At 46.9% G+C, this 20416-nt stretch overlaps 2 protein-coding genes across 9 annotated transcripts in view; both read right to left on the bottom strand.

Annotated features, from left to right (window-relative positions):
- The window catches only part of LOC119843367 (zinc finger protein 664-like), a 1158238-nt gene that overhangs the window by 72781 nt on the left and 1065041 nt on the right, over nt 1–20416 (bottom strand). The window lies entirely within an intron of this gene.
- LOC119842642 (zinc finger protein 239-like) overlaps nt 8869–20416 on the bottom strand; it is a 1225455-nt gene continuing 1213907 nt past the window's right edge. For 3 of the 5 annotated variants that reach the window (XM_043496899.1, XM_043496898.1, XM_043496900.1), the window contains exons 2-3: nt 12673–12797; nt 8869–11567 (exon numbers count right to left, since the gene is read on the bottom strand). In XM_043496899.1, coding sequence (XP_043352834.1) covers nt 10456–11567; nt 12673–12706 — 1146 coding nt within the window. In that variant the 5' untranslated portion in view covers nt 12707–12797 and the 3' untranslated portion in view covers nt 8869–10455. Of the gene's footprint in view, nt 11568–12672; nt 12798–17933; nt 17953–18987; nt 19238–20416 lie in introns of those variants that run through there. The other 2 variants (XM_043496901.1, XM_043496902.1) reach the window with 2 other exon arrangements.

Here is a 20416-nt window from a genome sequence, read left to right as displayed (position 1 = left end):
TCACTTGTATTTGTCTAAGGTGTATCTTTCAGAATAGTGTCCAGCCGTGATCTGAAGACAGCTTGCTCCACTGATTAAATTTCTCACTGTTGCAAGTTTGTGCTTTATTTCTTAATTAAATCTCTCTGGCTGTAGCTTCCAGCCAGTTGTTCTTGTTATTCCTTTCCCAGCTAGATTTAAGATCCCTTCAGAACACGGTACTTATACATCACAATCATGTCACCTCTCAGTCTTCCATTTGATAAAGGGGTCCTCAAACTTCATTGCTCCGTGACTCCCTTCTGACAACAAAAATTACTACATGACCCCAGGAGGGGGGACCGAAGCCGGAGTCCACCTGAGCCCCACCGCCCTGGGCGTGGGGCGGGAGCCCAAACCCTGCCACCCAGGGCTGAAGCCCTCAGGCTTTGGCTTCAGCCAGGGGTACCAGCAAGTCTAAGGCCAGACCTGGCGACCACATTAAAACAGGGTTGAGACTCACTTTGAGGTCCCGACCCACTTTGAGAACCGCTAAAACAGATTGAACTTCAAGTCTCTCACTGGAATGCATTTTGTCCAGACTTCAGATCAGGTTTGCGGTTCTTTAATGCACTGTTTCCAGTTTTTCAACATCCTGTTTAACGTGCAAACACCAGAACTGTATTTGCTATCTCAGGCCTGGTCTGAGTCGATGTAAGTTGCATCACTCGGGGGTGAAAAAAATCACCCCCCGGAGTGACATAGCTTACATCGACCTAATGCCGTGTCTGCGGCAGGAGACGCTCTCCCATTGACTCATCGCATCTTCACCAGACCCGCTAAATCGATGCCTGGTCATCGATTGCAATGGTGCCGATTTAGCGCGCCGAATAGACAGGCCCTCCGTACTGGTCTGCCCAGTGCCACAGATAGAGGTAAAATTATCTCCCTGATCCTGTGTTGCAGCATCACACTAGACCCTTTTGCCCCAGCGTCGAACTGGGAGCTCAGGCTGAGTTGCTTGTCCATCATGACCCCTAAACCTTTTGCAGAGTCACGGCTTTTTCCCTGCCTGGAAATGCAATGCCTAGAAACCCCAGTCTCCCCCTAAAATCCTAGTGTAAACAAACCCATAGGTGCGGACTCCGTGGGTGCTCCGGGGTCGAGCACCCATGGGGAAAAATAGTGGGTGTTCCACACCCACCAGCCCAGCTGTTCCAGCTGCGCCACCAATCAGCTGTTTCGTGGCTGGCAGGAGGCACTTGGGAGAGGGTGGAGAGCAGCAGGCCGGTGGGGGGCTTCAGGGGAGGGGATAGAGTGGGGGGGCAGAAAGAGGCAGAGCAAGAGCAGGACCTTGGGGAAGGAGCAGAGTGGGGGTGGGGCCTCAGGGTGGAGCACCAATGGGGAAAAATAAAAGTCAGCATCTGTGGACAAACCTTAATTATTATTTTTTATTTTAGGCTGATGTAATCCACATGCCTTCCACTGCAGACTTTGTCTTTGTTTGGCCCAAAGAAAAGCAGTGGGGAGGAGACATGGGATTTTAGTTGGGATGCTCTGGGTCTCTGCCCAGAAGGGACCAGAAATATGCAAGACTAGGGTCTGACACAGTACAAAGCGATTCACTTGGGGCTTGTCTACACTTGAAATGCTACAGAGTGTAGCTGCACCGGTGAAGAATCTACGCTGCTGATGGGAGAGCTACTACTGTCCCTGTGGTTAATCCACCTCTGTGAGAGGCGGTAGCTTTGGTGACGGGAGATGCTCTCCTGCCAACAGAGCATGTCTACACCGGGGATTAGGTCAAGTCGCTCAGGGGTATGGATTTTTACAGGTGTGCGTTACATTGAGCGCTGTCAGTCTGTAGCATAGACCTGGCCTTAGGAAGGAACAATCAAATGCATAACTGCAAGGTGCTGCCTACACAAGGCCTTGGGTCAGTGTAACCACATTGCTCAAGAAAGTGGATTTTTCGCACCCCTAAGAGATGTAACTGGGACGACCCAACTTGTAAGCATAGATAAGGTCTAAGGGCACATGGCTACACAACAAATTTCCAGCTGTCCCGCTGTAGTGCTTCCAGAGAAGATGCTCTAAGCTAATGGCAGAGAGCCTGCCCGTTGGCTTAATAACTCCACCTCCGCGAGAGGCGACAGTGATGTCAGCGGGAGAGGTTCCCCATTGGCATAGTGCTGTCTACATCGGTGCTTAGCTCGGTATAACACCCCTGAGCGACATAAGTTATCCCAAAGTAATTTTGTAGTGTAGGCCAGACCTAACTCTGTTCCACTCCTGTCCTTCCTAAACCTCAGCATTAGCTAGTGTAAAATCCTTGCTTCCTACAGAAGGAATGTCATTTTCTCCGGCGCCAGGCAAATTACCAGACATCAACTATTGTAAAGTACTAGTTTCATGAAGGTACATCAACAGCAGATGACCCATCAGCGAGCATCACAGAACAAAAGACTCTGTTCATCACTCTTCCTGCCCCCCCACCCCCACTCCTGCCATGAGTTGGGGATATGCAGACCTATTCCTCCTGTCGAGGGGTTGCAAAGAAAGAGGAATACCCCCCCACATACACACACAGACACACAACAAGAAGAACTAAGTTATCTCTGTGTTGCTTGACTTTGCGAGGGCAAGATTTCTAAGAAAAAGCACGAGATCCCCAGCTATACAGCCTGGGATAGCCCTAAAAAATGTGTAAAGTTTGATTACAATAGAAACTCTAATTACCTTTTGAAACTAAAGACTGACTCGTTTGTGTGTATACATTTAACTGCTTTATAAATAACTTCATTTCCCTATATAAATAACTCCCATTTCTTTTCCTTAGTTAATAAATCTTTCACTAGTTTATTACTGGATTGGCTACAAGTATTGTCTTTGGTGTACGCTCTACCGTGAAATTGACCTGGGGTACATGACCGGTCCTATGGGACTGGGAGTAATGTGAATATTGTTGTGATTTTGGGTTTAAGGGACCATCTATCACTAAAGGAAGCTTACCTAGGTGGCAAGAAAGACAAGTGTCCAAGGAGGCTGTCTGTGACTCCATGGTTAGGCTACTGGGGCCTGAAGAGTTTACATTTAAGATCTGGCTGGTGAAATCTAAGTATAGAACTCAGCTGGGCTTTGGGCCCTGTCTGTGATAGTGTGCCCTGAGGTTGGCATTCGTGCTCTTGAGCCGCTGAAGGACAGCTTGATACTAAGCCAAATCTCCCATGCTGCAGATTGAGCCAATTAGTTCTTGTCCTACCTTCAGGGGCCAAGGATAACTATTGATTCCCACACCCTCTATAGCAGCCCATAACCTATTGGAAGACTGTGAGCAGGTCCCCTCCGCAGTCTTCCTTCCTCAAGACCAAACCTACCCAGGTTTTTTTTAACCTTTCCTCAGAGGCCAGAGTTTCTAAACCTTTCATTTGTGCTGCTCTCCTCTGGCCTCTCTCCAGTTTATCCCCATTTTTCCTAAAGCTATTTCAGGGCCTGCTGCCTTTCTGCTCAGCTTCAATTCCATTCCCCCAAAATTGGGAAAAAAGAACCCTTTGACAGAGGCAGATTTTAGCAACACAAGTCTATTTCTCCTGAGGGCCAAACTCAAATTCCCAGGGCCTGGCTTTCACTTGGGTTCAGTGGCTGTAGCTTGTTGCCTTGAACCCCCAGATTTCTTGTTTATCTTTTCTGGCTAGTAAGTCCCTTTGACCCTCTGTCTTCACATATGCCATGTAAACCGTTTGGCAAATGAGTGTTAGACACACACCAATCGCGAGAGCTAAATTCCCTGGTGAACACTGTGCTCTGTTTTGCTCCTCCCAAGAGATAGCTGTTGCTGTACACTAACTAGAATAAGCATCAAATGACTGTTACCATTGTGGTCAGGCTCAGAGACATGGTATGACCCCTAGGTCAGCACAAAAAAAGTTGGTAGAATCCCTCTCCTTTACAAAAAGTTTTCTTTGGGGGACGCGGTACCTCTGGAACCCAGAGTTCAAATGACCCAAAATTTTGTTCACTGTCCCAAAGTCCACATTGAAACAGTAAGCTGGCCTTAATGGCCAGCTGGTGCTCCAGTAGAACCATGTGCTAGAATCCTACGCAAAGGGTCCTTCTGGTCCTATGAGCGAGAAAAGGTGGAAAATACTGGAAGTGAATCATTGGCTATGCAACAGATCTGAACCTGAGGGTTTGGTGTTTGTTGAATATGGGGCCACATTTCCATGGGAGAGGAGGGCTCTCTGAATGGGACAGCCTGCATCTCCCAGATAGGGGGGCTAATCTTCTCTGGAGACGAGCGGGAGCAGCTAGGCCCATGTTAAATTAGCAATGACAGGGGAGGGTGCTAAGAAGGCAAATGCAGTACATACGCAAGTCAGCATGTCACAAACAAATTGAACCAATGTGGCAAAGGATGTGAAAAAGCAGGAAGGTGGCGGGGGAGAAATTAGTTGCTTTGTACCAAATGCTGGGAATCTGGGTGAGAGGTAGGACTAGCTGGAGGTTCTCCCTGCTGAGAAGAAATTTTATAGAATTGGCTTTACTGAAAATTGGTGGGATGATCCTTATGACTGCAACATTAATATCTCTGCGGGCAAAAGAGGTGTGTGTGTTGGCAGGGGGGTGACGTTCTGTATGAAAGACACCATTACCTGTTTTAGAGTGATTGATAACTTGGAACTGCAGGATCTTACATGCATATGGTTCAGTGTCTTCTCCTTTGTTTCCTGCCCATCAGCTGAGCAGCAATGATGGGTCTGGATGAAGTCTTCCCACCACCTTCTGTCTTGTATCAGATTCTTGGCTTCCATCATCTTTAAATCTTTTTATTCTATGTTCTTCGCCATGATTAGCCAATGCAGCCTCGGGCTTCCTCTATTTCTAGTTGCTTGCTACTCTGGTATGCATCACCACATGTGATTTCTGATCCATTCTTGGCCCATATCCAAAAAATCAGTCATGTTTTCTTGAATCTTATGTAACAGCGTTATTTCTTGCCCTAGTCATTTTCTTATTACATTGTCATTTATTTTCTGCAGTCCTGAGACTCTCAATATCCCCCCTCATCCAGCTCAGTTCTGCAGTCAATATCTTTCATTCATTGGCTTTCCTCATATTGCAACTCGACATGAGATGCAGGGCCAAACACATTTTAATAAAAAATCAGCATATCTGTGAGAATGCTTCTGCCGATACTGCTGTATGGGTCAGAATATTGGTACATGGCTCCATGTGCTAACTTACCAAGTCCAGGAGAAGACACTGGTGTGGGTCTATTATAGACCATCAAATCAAATTAAAGAACAAGAGGAGTTACTCCATAAGCACCTGTCTGTAATGTCTGGAAAGAAAAATTGTGTTGTTATGGGTGATTTCAATTTGAAAGACATATGCTGGACATTTCATGTAGCCAGGGGTAAATCATTGTTAGATTGTCTAAAAATTATCACAGTTTGCTAAAGCAAAAGATATTGCCCCTCAAATGAGGTAATTATTTTGGACCTCATGATGGATAATCACTGGACTGGAAGTGGGTGATTGCCTAGGGATCAGTGATCATGACCTGATTACATTCAATGTGGGTAAACAAAGATTAGTCCCAACAAGTAACATATATATGCTTGATGCTTCAAAAGGGGAAACTTCCCAAAGCTAAGGAAAATTATGAGCAAAATTGACCAGGAAGAAAAAATTAGACAGAAAAAATATGATTGAAAATGGGGAGTTCTTTAGGAAGAGTTTATTAGATGGCAACAACAAAAACAAACAAATGGAAAAAAAACTCTGTAATGATTCTACAGTTGAGAAAGAGAACAACTTTGCATAAAAGCCCATCCTGGTTCAGTGGTGAAGTGAACCAGCAATTAGAAATAAAAAAGCAACATAGAATGAACGGAAAAAAGAGGAAATAGATAGCAATTGCTATGCATTAGAAGTTGTGAAGTATAGAAAATTGATAAGGGAAGCTAAAGACATCAGGGAATAACCCATGGCTGGCAGGGCTAAGGACAGTAAGAAGGAGTTGGTAAAGTATATAATAAATCTTAACAATAAAAATAAAGAGCAAAATAAATCTTAACAATGGTATAGGCCCATTATTAGCTGGAGATAGTAAAATTGTTACTAGGGATGCAAAAAAGGCGGAAGTATTTGATAAATATTCCTGTTCTGTATTTGGAAAGAAGCAGGGTGATATGCATTTATCACATGAAGATGATGAAGTATTTTCCAGTCCATTAGTAACTAAGGAGGATGTTCAACACCATTTGCTAAGGATAAACTTTTTTCCATTAGCACGTCTGAATAACTTCCAACCCAGAGCTCTTAAAGAGCTTCCTGAGGAGATCTCTGCCCTAAGTATTAATTTTTAATAAATCGTGGAATAACAGGGAAATTCCAGAAGGCAAGAATGATGACCTGAGTAACTATAGGCCACTTAGCCTGACATCAATACTGGGCAAAATTACAGAAAAATTTGTTAATATAATTAATAAATAATTAAAGAATAGGAACATAATTAATGCCAGTCAACATGGCTTTATGGAAACTAGGTCCTGTAAAAAAACAAACAACCCTGATTTCATTCTTTGAAGAGATTAAATATTTGGTTAATAAAGATAACTGGGTACATGTAATATGCTTAACACTTTTTAACTGCCTGGTATTCTGGTAACATTTTACTGCAGTGACAGTCTGGTAAAAAAATTAGCACTATACAATATCAATAAAGCACACATTAAATAAATAAAGAACTGGCTAAATGACAGATCTCAGGAAGTAGTTGTCAGTCAGGAAATCGTCATCAAATGGAGGTGTTTCTAGTGCGGTTCCTCCGGGATTGGGTCTAGAGCCCTCACACTACTCAACATTTTCATCAGGGATCTGGAAGTCAGTATAAAATCACTGCTGATTAAATTTGAAGATGGCACAGACATTGACAGAGTTGTCAAGAATAATGAGGACAGGGTCATCATCCAGAGTCATCTTGATCGCTTGGTAACCTGGGCCTGTTCAAACATAATGCATTTTAATAAGGCCAAATACCAGGTTGTACATCGAGGACTGAGGAATGCAGGGCATAACTAAGGAAAAGGTGGCCCAGAAAGCAGTGATTCTGAAAAGGATTTAGGGGTCATAGTGGAGAAACAACTCAACATGAGCTCCCAATGCGATGCTGTGGCAAAAAAAGTGAATGGGATCCTTCATGCATAAATGAGGCAGGGGCGGCGAGTTGTATGGGCCCATGGTGACCGTGCTCCAGGAATATTCAGAGCACGGAGGCCCAGCTCCACCAATGTTCGGGGCTGGGTCTCTCCCCCGGCCCCGCCTGCCACACCCGCACACCTCCCCGGGAGCATCTCCCTGCCCCGCCTGCCGCTCCCGCTGCCACGACCAGAGGCACAGCTAAAGGCTTCCTGCCTGCCCTCACTCCACATGACGCTCCACTCCTGGAAGTGGCTGGCATGTCTCTGCAGCCCCTTAGTAGGTGGGGGTGTCTCTGCACGCTGCCCTTGCCCCAAGCACCGACTCTGCCATTGGAACTGTGGCCAATCGGAGCTGCGGGGTCGGTGCCTGTGGGCAGTGGCGCACAGAGACCCATGGCCCCCCTGCCTAGGAGCCGCTGCCAGAGGGGTGTGAGGGCCACTTTAGGGAGCCGCCAGAGGTAAGCACCACACTCTTCTCCCACATGCCAATCCCATGCCCCAGCCCACAGCCCGCACCCCTCACCCCCTCCCCACCTCAACCCCCTTCCCCAGCCTGGAGCCCACACTCTACACGCAAACTCCCTCCCAGAGCCTGAACCCCAAAGCCCCTCCCGCACCCAAACTCCCTCCCAGAACCCGCACCCCAACTCCCTCCCAGAGCCTTAGGCAGGTATGGGGGGAAAGGGGGGAAACTTGGACACTTTCTGGGCACCACCAAAAATTATACAAATCTGCTTCCCCTGAGCATCAGCAGGGAGATGAATTTACCTCTGCATACGGCATTGGGGAGGCCAATCCCCGAATATCGGGTCCAGTTCTGGTAGCCACATTTTTAAAAGGATGTTGAAAAATGGGATCAGAGCCATAAAAATAATTTAAGGGTTGAAGAAGGTGCCTTGTAGTGAGAGATGTTACAAACTCAATCCATTTATCTTAAAATGGGCAGGTGGGTTGATTTGGATACCTTTGGGTAGAGAAAATACTGGATGCTAAAGGGCTCATTAATTTAGAGGGGGAAAGGATAGCAAGAACCAATGCCTGGAAGATGAAGCCAGATAAATGCAAACTGGACTTAAGGGACATATTTTTTTTTAATCAGTGAGGATAATTAATCATTAGGATACATGACCAAGAAAGTGATGGATTCCCCATCTCTTCCTATCAAGACTTGAGGCCTTTCAGGAAGATCTGTGTTAGCCAAACACGTCATTGGCCTCAACATGGAAGTATCTGGGTGAAATTCTCTGAATGGTGTTATATAGGAGCTCAGACTAAATGATCTAATGGTCCCTTCTGGCCATCAACTCTATAACTGTCATGCCTTACACCTAGCATGGGCCCCCTTGAAGTGGTGAACTAGAAGGCTTGCGCCAGTGGGAGGGGTTCTAGGAGGTAGTGTGTTTATGCTATGGTGGATTTTAGGGGGTCGCCACTGATTCTGGGAGCCGGGCAGTTGGACTGTGTGGTTACAACTCTCAGAAGATGGTGGTAGATAGGAGGCAGGTGAACAGGAAATGACAGACAGAGGGGATTTTCCCTCGTAGACAAGGGATTTTTGCCACAGACACAGAGTTGGCAGTTCCGGGATGTGCTCCCTGTGGCGCTCAGGATTGGGGAAAGAACACCTCAAAGAAGATTCCCAGGTGGACTCTGAGTCTGTTAAAGGCTATTTTTAATCATGATTCAAGACAAAGGACTCTGGGAGTTTGAGAAACTAAATTTGACTTTATTCTTTCCAAGCCAGAAATAAAAGCTAAAATCTCCTCCCCACACCCAGTACCCAGCTCAGCATGGAGCATTTTGGCCCCAGCCCAGCACGGTGCTGTTCCCACTTCCCGCAGGCATCAGCAATGGAGCAACGTTGTACAGTGGGCAGAAATATGCAGAGGATCCATTAGAGATGCCGGGATTCAGTCACAGAGAAGCAAATGCTTTGAGAGCTGGAAAGCCAGGGAGCTCGGGTTAACAGGAGCTAGAGAACGGCGTGGCACCTCCAATCCCGGCTGAGGGTTATCCCCCAGGGACATCCTGGCGTGTGTGGGTTGAGTGTAACAGAGAGAGTGAGTCTCTGTCATCTCAGTAAAGGACACTGTAGAGAGGGGGTATGCATGAGAATCTTGGTTCACAGACTCCTCATTGCCCTCCAGTCTCAGTGATGGACGTCAGCTGGCCTCAGGGCCGGGCAGGCTTGTTGACTTCCCTAGTTTCCTTAATATCTCTGCTAAGTCTCATCCTCCTAGGAATCACTGATGCGCCCAATCACTCCACAAGCAGTGTCATTTGTAGCACTTTGGGATTCAGGGACAGTTTCATCCAGTGATCACAAGCTAGTTCCTGTCTCTCTCTGGCTCCTATGGAGCAAGTTAACAATTCTCAGCCTCGGCTGTGTGGCTCTCCAGAGACAACCCTGCAGTTTCCCAGCCTATCTCTCTCCTGACTGTATCTGCCGTCACTGCAGGGATCAGGCAGGAACTTCCTTCCCTGTTTCAGTCTCTGCCTCTCGGCCTGCGACTCTCACACTGGCCCCATCAGTGTTTGTGCTGAGGGTGACGTATAATAATCATCGTTCAAACAACACTAAGATTTCATGGCAAAGGGTCGGAAAATGGTACAAATAAACCAAGAGCGTTCTGGCAAATGGTCATTTGTCTTTTGGAGTCCCCACTAAATCTGCACTATGTCCTGTAAAACACAACTAATATCCTACTAGGTGACCAAACGGCCTTCATATAGAGATACAATCCACAATACAGGGTGGACTATAAGAAACTTTCAGGTTCATATATAGTGACATCCCAGAGCATGTTCCAGTTGATTCAAAATCAGGAGAACAGCCTTACCCATACTCTCCTCTGAACAATGGACACCTGCTTCATTCGGCACCTTCTTATGTTGTCATACTGGTTACAAAAGTTTTAACACCCTCCTAATGAAAGGAGAAAATCCAAATTCCCATCTGATGGAAACCGGAATTTAAGCTCAGAACGATCACACAGTGTGGGGGATTCATTTGAATTCTCCCCCCAGGTCTGTGACATTTTCATCCGCAGCCCACATGAGTCTGACTTAGCATGAATGAAAGCAAAGATATGTGCAGGGGAATTGGATTTTTTAAAATAAACTAAGGCCATTCCTAGTGATGGAATTGATAGAATTTCTCTCCTGTGAGGAGTCTCTAATGTCAATTCCACTTGAAGCATTTTCCACATTAAAGATATTTAAGAAGTCTATTCCCTGTATGACTTTCCTGATGCCTGATACAAGCTGACCCCAGATGAAGCTTCTCCCATATTCAAGGTTTCTTTCCTCTGTGAATTCTCTGATGTCCAATATGGGTTGATTTCCGACTGAAACTTTTCCCACAGTCAAGGCATTTATAGGGTCTCTCTCCTGTGTGCATTCTCTGATGTTTAATAAGGGCTGTGTTGTCAATAAACCTTTTCCCACAGTGCAGGCACTTATACGGTCTCTCTCCTGTGTGAGTTCTTTGATGTGAAATTAGATTTGAGTTCCAGCTGAATGTTTTCCCACACTCGAGGCATTTATAGGGTTTTTCTCCTGTATGCGTTCGCTGATGTGAAATTAGGTATGAGCTCTGATTGAAACTTTTCCCACAGTCCAAGCACTTATAGGGTTTATCTCCTGTGTGAGCACTCTGATGTGAAATAAGATCTGAGCTCAGAACAAAGCTTTTCCCACAGTCCAGACATTTGTAGGGTTTCTCACCTGTGTGGGTTCTCTCATGCCTAATAAGATCTGAGCTCTGAATGAAGCTTTTCCCACATTCCAGGCATTTATAAGGTTGTTCTCCTGTGTGGGTTCTCTGATGCCTAATAAGATTTGAACCCTGATTGAAACCTTTCCCACAGTCAAGGCATATATAGGGTTTCTCCCCTGTGTGGATCCTCTGATGTGAAATAAGGTTTGCTGTATGACTGAAACCTTTCCCACAGACAAGGCACTTATAGGGTTTCTCGCCAGTGTGGATCCTCTGATGGGAAATAAGATTTGAGCTCTGACTGAAAACTTTCCCACAGACAAGGCACTTGTAGGGTTTCTCTCCAGTGTGGACCTTCTGATGTGAAATAAGATGTGACCTCCGAATAAAGATTTTCCCACACTCGGTGCATGTGTTTTTTTTCTCCTCTCTGGGCATTCTCTGCTGGGCTGTGGTTTCCTTGAGGTCCTTGCAATCTCCACCATCATTTATGGGTTCACACGTTTTTTTTCCTGGGTTGCATCCCAGCAGCCTCTCTGACCTGCGCTGATTTCCACAGGCTTTTCCTGGTTTACGATTCTCATAAAACTCCCCCTCAGATCTTCCCAATACTGTTCCCTGCAGACCCATGTCCTCACCACCTTCCCACTGTGGATTCTCCTCCTCATTCACCATCCCAGCACCTCCTGGAATACAGAGAGAGAAACCAGGCAGGAGTCATCCCCCGTGCTGGGGAGAAAGGAACAAAAGGGGAGCAGCAAAGGGGGAAACACAACACAGCAACTGCTGGGGAGACTGAGAAAGGGAACATTTACTAACCCTTCTGTAATTTTTCCTTCTCTGAAGTGGGTCCCTGGTGCTCCATGATCCATTAAAACTGGATATTCCTGATCATCGTCTGAGCATAATGGAGCTTCGTTCTTTTACACCCTCTCTCTCACTCTAGCTTCACATTGTGCTGCATCAGGGACAACAACGGCACCACAGGGTGAAGCCAGGAACAGAGGTTTTAAAAATAAAGAAAAAATGGAGCCTCCATTCTTGGACGAAATAACCTAGTTCTAACAGACAATACAGAGCACCAGAGGCCCACAAAGGAGAAACTGGATTCTGCCTCCAGATCCCTTCCAAACACCCTGGGGGAAGTAAATTTGGGGAGGGACAGATTTCGGTCAGCATGGGTGAGTGATATCTGTCCCAAGAATGGAACTGGTCCCAGGAGGGGAGGGGAAGAGAAGAGACATGAATGAATACAGACAGGACAATACAATGCTTCTGCCACCTTAAAGGATGCAGGGATGGAGATGAATTAGGTCTCCCTTGTGTTTCCGACTCTCCCATCTCATGGCTGGAGGAGTGGAGATCAAAGTCTGTCGAACGAATTGTCAGGACTATGAGGCCATTCCCCTGAAATCGCAGGGTCTGTCTGCACAGCTGCTGGGAGGTGTAATTCCCAGCTTGGTAGATGGACAAGAACTAGCCTCTAACAATGGCAGCGTGGCCAAGGCAGCACGGGCTGTGGCTCGGATTAGCCACCTGAGTACAATCCTGCCCTGACCCTGGGCATGTGCTCAGGAGGCTAGCCCTAGCCACTATCTTCGTTGCTATTTTTACACACTAGCTCTAGAAGAACTAGTGCATGTAAATCTACCTGAGCTGGGAATCCCACCTCCCAGATGCCGTGTAGACGTAACCTAAGGGAATTGGGAAGAACCTGAGCAGAAGTCAAACTGGCCACATCATAGACCCCTCCCCCAGCTTCTAATAACTGTGGGGATGGAAATCGCTTACCCAGCGAGGTCACCGTGTCGTAATTCTTCTGCATGACGACTCTGTAGAGGGTTCTCTGACCGGGTCCAGCAGAGCCCTCTGCCCCTCACTGAAATACACAGCCACCTCCTCGAAGGCCGGTGCTCCTGAAACAACAAGAGCCCCCCACTCAGCACCTGCTGCCCCAGCCACAATCCTACCAGTCACGGGGGTGAAGGGTCAATAAAAAGTAAGCTCTGTGGGGGCCAGAAGAGCAGCATTCCACCTCCAGCCTGCTCAGAGCAGCCAAGAGGCTTCAGGCGGGGAGAAAGAGCTCCTTTTCTCTCCCAGCCTATGGAGGAGGGCAGGCGCCTTCCCATTTATCTCATACCTATTGGTCAGAGGCTTATACAAGATGAAGTCTGTGAGGCTGTGACAAAGCATTTTCTTAATGTTTTATATGAACACCGTATGTGCCTCAGTTTCCCCTGCATGTTGCACGGTTAACTAGGTGGTGGGACAAGGGTGTTTGATCTTCGCAGCGAACCCTAGGGGGCCAGATGTGACTGTCGTCTAGCTGCCCGGTCCCAGACAATGGACCAACATTCCATAAATTAGAAACTGATGTAGGGGGTTGGGGGGAGGCACCCTCTGCAAGAAGCCAGCCGGTTGCGACAAGTTTGAGAACAGTCAGAGAGGTGGAGGCCGGGTGACCAAAGGATGGAGGAGGACCAACTGGGCCTGACTGAGGGGTGGGCTGTCACCCTCTTGTTTTGGGTTGAGGGGTGGGATGGGCGAGAACCAGAACTTTGGGTGACCAAGATGGGCTTTGCTGTAACTTCTTTTATTCTGAGCTAACAAAGAACTTTTCCATGCTGTATGCCAGAGAACTAAAATAAACCCTTCTGTTTTACACACTGGGCTGGGAGTCACTGCGGAAGTTGGGGGTGCAGGACTCCCCTTTCAGGGGCGTGTAAGGTGTTCCCCCAGGTGGGCTCGCTGCGGGAGCTCATGGTGTGGAACGGGTGCTGAAGGCTCTGAGGTGGGTCCCGGGTGGCACTGAAGCCAAGGAGACAGTGAGAGTGTGCCCGGAGGGGGAACACACAGCAGAGGGTCTTCTGCCTGGGTTTGCTTCAGAGCTGTTCCAGAACCCGTGACAGTTCCTCCCAACAGCTGGGTGTGAGGGGACGGGGCAACTCCGCTGGGCCTCACGGCTGGATGCCCCCTTCAAATTTCACAGCAGCCTCTGGCTAGTGGGTTCAGGCTCCAGCACTGGGAGTCTGGTCAGTTTTCCCAGCCCTGCCCAGTGGTTTCTTTCCTGTTCCACAAATGGGGGAATTTCCATCCCCACAAAGGGCCTGTTCTGAACATTATGCCGCAGACTGAACATGTCCCAACAGGTTTGCCCCACTCTGTCACCACCTCCCTGGCCCTGTGTATTTCCTGCTCCAGCCCTTCTAACAGCAGCACCCACCAGCAGGCCCCTGAAACTCCCCTCTCTGAATGGGTTTCCCATCCCCCAGCAGGATGTGTCGTAGTCACTGGGATCTGGCAGTCCTACCCCAGTAGGGAGCTCCATTTTCAGAAAGGAGTGAAAGTTCATACAAAGTTACAACCGTGGATAACAACAAATGTTGCTAGGAAAAGGTACACAAAAGAGATAGGCTGACCCAGCCTAAACAAGAAAGGTCTCAATAGATATTGGAGGAGTGGGCCTGAAACCTGGGTTTACCTAAAATCCAGGTGAGCGCCCTGCCCCAGGACTGGAGTCAGTCCCACTCTCTCTCACCCACCACATGTGTAACCATTTATACATGGTGGAACAGTTTCAATGGGAGAGACTGAGGGATGTACCCCATAGCCTTATGCGCCAAACACCAGGAGAAGGTTCAGGGCTAGGAACCACTCAGCAGAGATAGCCATCTAAGTCCCTTTGAGGGGCACGGGCATATGACCCACCCCTCTCCATAGCATTTCCCACTGGCTAGCTCAGGCAACTCCCCGGTCAGCAAGCTGTGTTTTGTGGATCCCATTTTTAGGTGCTTAGCTCTGCCCAGGGATAATATAGGGAGCCTAACTCAGGGCTGTGGATTCAAACCTAAAAGTAATACTGATGTCTCTGTACATCTGACTCTCAGTGATTTTCCCATCAGTATCTGGAAGACACTGGGACCCTAGTTACAGAAAAAACACTTTGGGTTCTCAGATATCATGGGGAAATTTGATCATTGGGGAATTTAATCCCCCACCTACCCACTCTCCATTTGGTGTCACATATTTTTAAAGCCAGAAGGGGAAGAGACCATTGAATTTAGAAAATCTAGTCTGACCTCCTGAACTCAAGAATTGGAGAACCCACCGCTTCCCTTAGTATTTTTTTCCCAGTGGTTAATCACCCTAATTTTCCATTGGAATGTCTCTGGCTTTCAGCCATTCTTTCTCCTTGTGTCTTTCTCTGCTCGATTTAAGGAGCTTTTAGAACCTGATATTTTCTTTTCGTAATCAAGTCAATGACTCAGCTCAATATTTCTTCTTCAAAACGGAGGAACTCTTATCTAATTTTAAAATTAGAATGCAAGTATCAGTGAATTTTGAGATTTGATATTACTATTCGGCAACTGAGACAAAATTAGGGAAATATGAGAGGATTCACATGTCAGCTAATTAGAATGGAGAAGGCAAAAAAATTTTCTTAATAGTGGTTATTTAGAGAAATAAGTAAGCACATTTATACAGACTGAACATATAACATATAAATCTATAAATCGAGAAACTGAACACATTTTGAGGGGATTTTGTATCAAAATCTGGCAAGTGAGAAAAGAGAAAAACTAGCTGAGGGGTTCCAGAGCAATAGTTTTCTAGTAGAGAGAAAACGGGCTAGATTAGTGGTGATTGTATTGCTATATTTATACATAGGCTTGACAGAATTTGATTTTTTTAAATAATTTCAATGGATAATATCAATGTTTGTAAGGATTTCTTTTTGATTTTTTTTATTTGAATTTTCCCAGTTCCAGGAAATTATGTGGTGGGTTAGACAATAATTATTTCATGACTGTAGGTACATTGGGACTCAAAGAGTTAAAGCTTTATAACCATTAAAACACAAATGGTCAGCATCACATCTCAAAATATATCAATCTCCTTAAATCACACTGCAAGACGTTCTCAAGCAGCTTTTTGCTTATTTTGCCTAACTGTACATTTTGATTGGTATTCATGGAAATGCTTTTTCATCCATTTGTGTGCGTAGGGTGAAACTGACGTTTACCCCCCAAAATCTCATCCTTCCAAGCCTATTTATATAGAAGAGGGGGAAAAAATGAACAGATTTATATCAATATAACCCACACAAACTACACTAAAAGCATGTCATTAAGGCTGTCTTGCACTCATACATTAGTGCTGTCATCATCACGAATAGGTCGGAATATGAGCAAGAGGCTGCTAGGTAGCTTTCCAACACCACTTTCTACAAGCCATTACCCTCTGATCCCACTGAGGGTTACCAAAAGAAACTACACCATTTGCTCAAGAAACTCCCTGAAAAAGCACAAGAACAAATCCGCACAGACACACCCTTGGAACCCTGACCTAGGGTATTCTATCTGCTACCCAAATTGCATAAACCTGGAAATCCTGGACGCCCCATCATCTCAGGCATTGGCACCCTGACAGCAGGATTGTCTGGCTATGTAGACTCCCTCCTCAGGCCCTTCCTTACCAGCACTCCCAGCTATCTTCGAGACACCACTGACTTCCTGAGGAAACTACAATCCATTGGTGATCTTCCTGAAAACACCATCCTAGCCACTATGGATGTAGAAGCCTCTACACCAACATTCCACACAAAGATGGACTACAAGCCGTCAGGAACAGTATCCCCGATAATGTCACGGCTAACCTGGTGGCTGAACTTTGTGACTTTGTCCTCACCCATAACTATTTCACATTTGGGGACAATGTATACCTTCAAATCAATGGCACTGCTATGGGTACCCGCATGGCCCCACAGTATGCCAACATTTTTATGGCTGACTTAGAACAACGCTTCCTCAGCTCTCGTCCCCTAATGCCCCTACTCTACTTGTACTACATTGATGACATCTTCATCATCTGGACCCATGGAAAAGAAGCCCTGGAGGAATTCCACCATGATTTCAACAATTTCCATCCCACCATCAACTCAGCCTGGACCAGTCCACACAAGAGATCCACTTCCTGGACACTACGGTCCTAATAAGCGATGGACATAAACACCACCCTATAGCGGAAACCTACTGACCGCTATTCCTACCTACATGCCTCCAGCTTTCATCCAGACCACACCACACGATCCATTGCCTACAGCCAAGCTCTAAGATACAACCGCATTTGCTCCAACCCCTCAGACAGAGACAAACACCTACAAGATCTCTATCGAGCTTTCTTACAACTACAATACCCACCTGCTGAAGTGAAGAAACAGATTGACAGAGCCAGAAGAGTACCCAGAAGTCACCTACTCCAGGACAGGCCCAACAAAGAAAATAACAGAACGCCACTAGCCATCACCTTCAGCCCCCAATTAAAACCTCTCCAACGCATGCATCATCAAGGATCTACAACCTATCTTGAAGGACGACCCATCATTCTCACAGATCTTGGGAGACAGACCAGTCCTTGCTTACAGACAGCCCCCCAACCTGAAGCAAATACTCACCAGCAACCACACACCACACAACAGAACCACTAACCCAGGAACCTATCCTTGCAACAAAGCGTGTTGCCAATTCTGTCCACATATCTATTCAGGGGAAACCATCATAGAGCCTAATCACATCAGCCACACTATCAGAGGCTCGTTCACCTGCGCATCTACCAATGTGATATATGCCATCATGTGCCAGCAATGCCCCTCTGCCATGGACATTGGTCAAACTGGACAGTCTCTATGTAAAAGAATAAATGGACACATATCAGCCGTCAAGAATTATAGCATTCAAAAACCAGTTGGAGAATACTTCAATCTCTCTGGTCACTTGATAACAGACCTAAAAGTTGCAATTCTTCAGCAAAAAAACTTCAAAAACAGACTCCAACGAGAGACTGCTGAATTGGAATTAATTTGCAAACTGGATACAATTAACTGAGGCTTGAATAGAGACTGGGAGTGGATGGGTCATTACACAAAGTAAAACTATTTCCCCACGTTTATTCCCCACCCCGCACTGTTCCTCAGACGTTCTTGTCAACTGCTGGAAATGGCCCACCTTGACACTACAAATGGTTCCCCCCCAGCCCTGCTGGTAATAGCTCACCTTAAGTGATCACTCTCATTACAGTGTGTATGGTAACACCCATTGTTTCATGTTCTCCATGTATATAAATCTCCCCACTGTATTTTCCACTGAATGCATCCGATGAAATGAGCTGTAGCTCATGATAGCTTATGCTCAAATAAATTTGTTAATCTCTAAGGTGCCACAAGTACTCCTTTTCTTTTTACACTAGAACAAAGGTTCTCAAGCAAGGGTCTGGGGCCCCATGGGTTGCCATGAGCAGGTTTCAGGGGGTCCACCAAGCAGGGCCAGTGTTAGATTCCCTGGAGCCCAGGGCAGAAAGCCGAAGATCCATTGCATGGGGCTGAAGCTGAAGCCTGAGCAACTTAGATTTGCCGGGACCCCTGTGGCATGGGGCCCTGAACAATTGTCCTGCTTGCAACCCCCTAACGCTGACCCTGGCTTTCTTGTAGCACACCTGGGCTGGGGAGTTTTTATAGCAAATTGGGGGGGGAGCTTCAGAAAGAAAAAAAGGTTGAGATCCCCTGTAGTAGGACACAGTCTGTGAGTGGGTCACACTCGGGGCTGTTCAGGAGAACAGGATCCTGCCCCCTTTCAGAGCAGGTGTCTCTGACGGAGCAAACAGGGCCCCAGCAGCCGTTCAGGGCTGGGGAGATTCACCCATCGCTGGGGCACCAAGGGGCCTGTCTCAGGGGAGGGAGGGGCTCCGAGTTTGTCACGGGGTTACAATAATCCCCCCCCCCCGACTCCATTTCAGTCTCATTTCTCTCCCCTCCCCGCCCTGACAACCCAGCCCCAGGGACACAACAGGGAACTGCCCTGGGGCCCGCCCATGCTTCCCCCCCCGGCCGCTCTCCCCCCTGCCCGAACCCCCGCCGCTGGCCCCCGGAGCAGATCCTGGGCAGAGTCCGGGCAGCGACTCGCCGCTGGGGCCGCAGCTCCGGTCCCTCCGCCAGGCGCTGCCCAGCCAGGGAGCCGCTTCCCGGGGCGGCGGGATCTGGGGCTGCGGGGCCGCTTGCGCAGAGTCACTGTCCTGCCCGGCCCCGGCCCTTTCCCCGGGTCCCCCCATCACCTGTGGGCTCCGGCTCGGGGGCTGGTGCGGGCAGAGCCCGGGGCGGGGCGGGGCGGGGGGTTCGTGCCGGTCTCTCCCCGCACAGACCCCGCCGGGGAGCAGCAGCGGCTCGGCCCGGCCCCGGCTCACAGTGAAGGAGGCGGCGGCAACTTGTGACCCGGGAAGGTAAACAGAGCCAGAGCGTGGGCAGGCTCCGAGGAAGGGAGGATGCTCAGTAACCGCTGCTGAAGCTGCTGCCGGGACTCTGCCCGCCCTTGGCATGACAATGAGTTTTTTATTCCTTGTAGCGCCTCATCATTCCCCTTCATGAACACCCTGCGATGGATGCCACTGTGCTACTTCATTGATAATTTTAACAGCAAATAATCATTGAAAGTATTAATAGTTGCTAGTAGCTTCAGTACTCATGTCTCACCAAGTTTCTAGCAGAGCACTCCCTGTTTGCATTGCAACATTAGTTTTAATTCTATACTTTTGTTCTTTTCTTTATTTTTTTAAATACATGGGGTTTATTCTTTGGCACCATGTGACATTCAGGCTGACAGATTTCCAGGTTTGTTGTCAAAACTTCTTCAGTTTCCTCCAATGCGGATTCCCTTTGTTACGAGTTATTTTGCCTCTCTGTCCAGCACCAGCACCCAAGTGCTCTTCCATGTCAACAATTGTTTGTAGAACGTGGTTCCCAAATATTCACTACAGGCCAGATTTTTAAAGGATGAAAGCACCTGGATGCTTCTGAAAAATCCCAGTTGCCTAATTACCTTTAAAAATCTAGCCCAAAGGACACTAGAGTATCTTGTATGAAATCCTAATCAAAGGCAAATTGCTACTGTATTTTTTTTTTACTAAATATAGACACACAATCCTGAGATAGATTGATAACCACAAGTATTCAAAAATCCATACACCTAAAATGGTGCACACTCCTGTAGCATTCAATACCGCTTTGGACTTCCAGCAACACAATTTCCCCCTCCCTTTGTAATTGAAAACTTACTAAAAATCCTTAGTTTTAAGAATAATTCCCTATCTTGCAAACACTGAAGTGCCCACTTTACTCTTCTGTTACTTTGCTATCATGACTGCTATCATGTCCTCTTTCAGTTGTTAGGCAAAAAGATTCTTTTCCCCAAGAATCAGGCAAGCACAGATAATACTGAAAGGGGGTTTATTCACAGTACCAGGAAGACTCACAAGCTGCTTTGAAAATATGGTACCATATTGGCCAGTTATATACATTCTCTTATCAATTCATTTGCATTTATCTGTACATACAGAGACAGACATTGTTACAAATCAAGAGAAAACCCTGAACAAAGATAAAAATAAGAACAGTACGTACATATAGAGGTCATCCTAATTGCATCAAACATCTATGACTACCTTGCGGGGGAAGGAGGTGGGGTGGGAGTGGGTAGGGATGAGTGCT

This window comes from Dermochelys coriacea, chromosome 14, assembly GCF_009764565.3.
Source record: "Dermochelys coriacea isolate rDerCor1 chromosome 14, rDerCor1.pri.v4, whole genome shotgun sequence".
In the NCBI taxonomy this organism is placed as follows: Eukaryota; Metazoa; Chordata; order Testudines; family Dermochelyidae; genus Dermochelys; species Dermochelys coriacea.
Note: the sequence above shows the minus strand (reverse complement) of the source record. Positions and strands in the feature narration are given on the sequence as shown.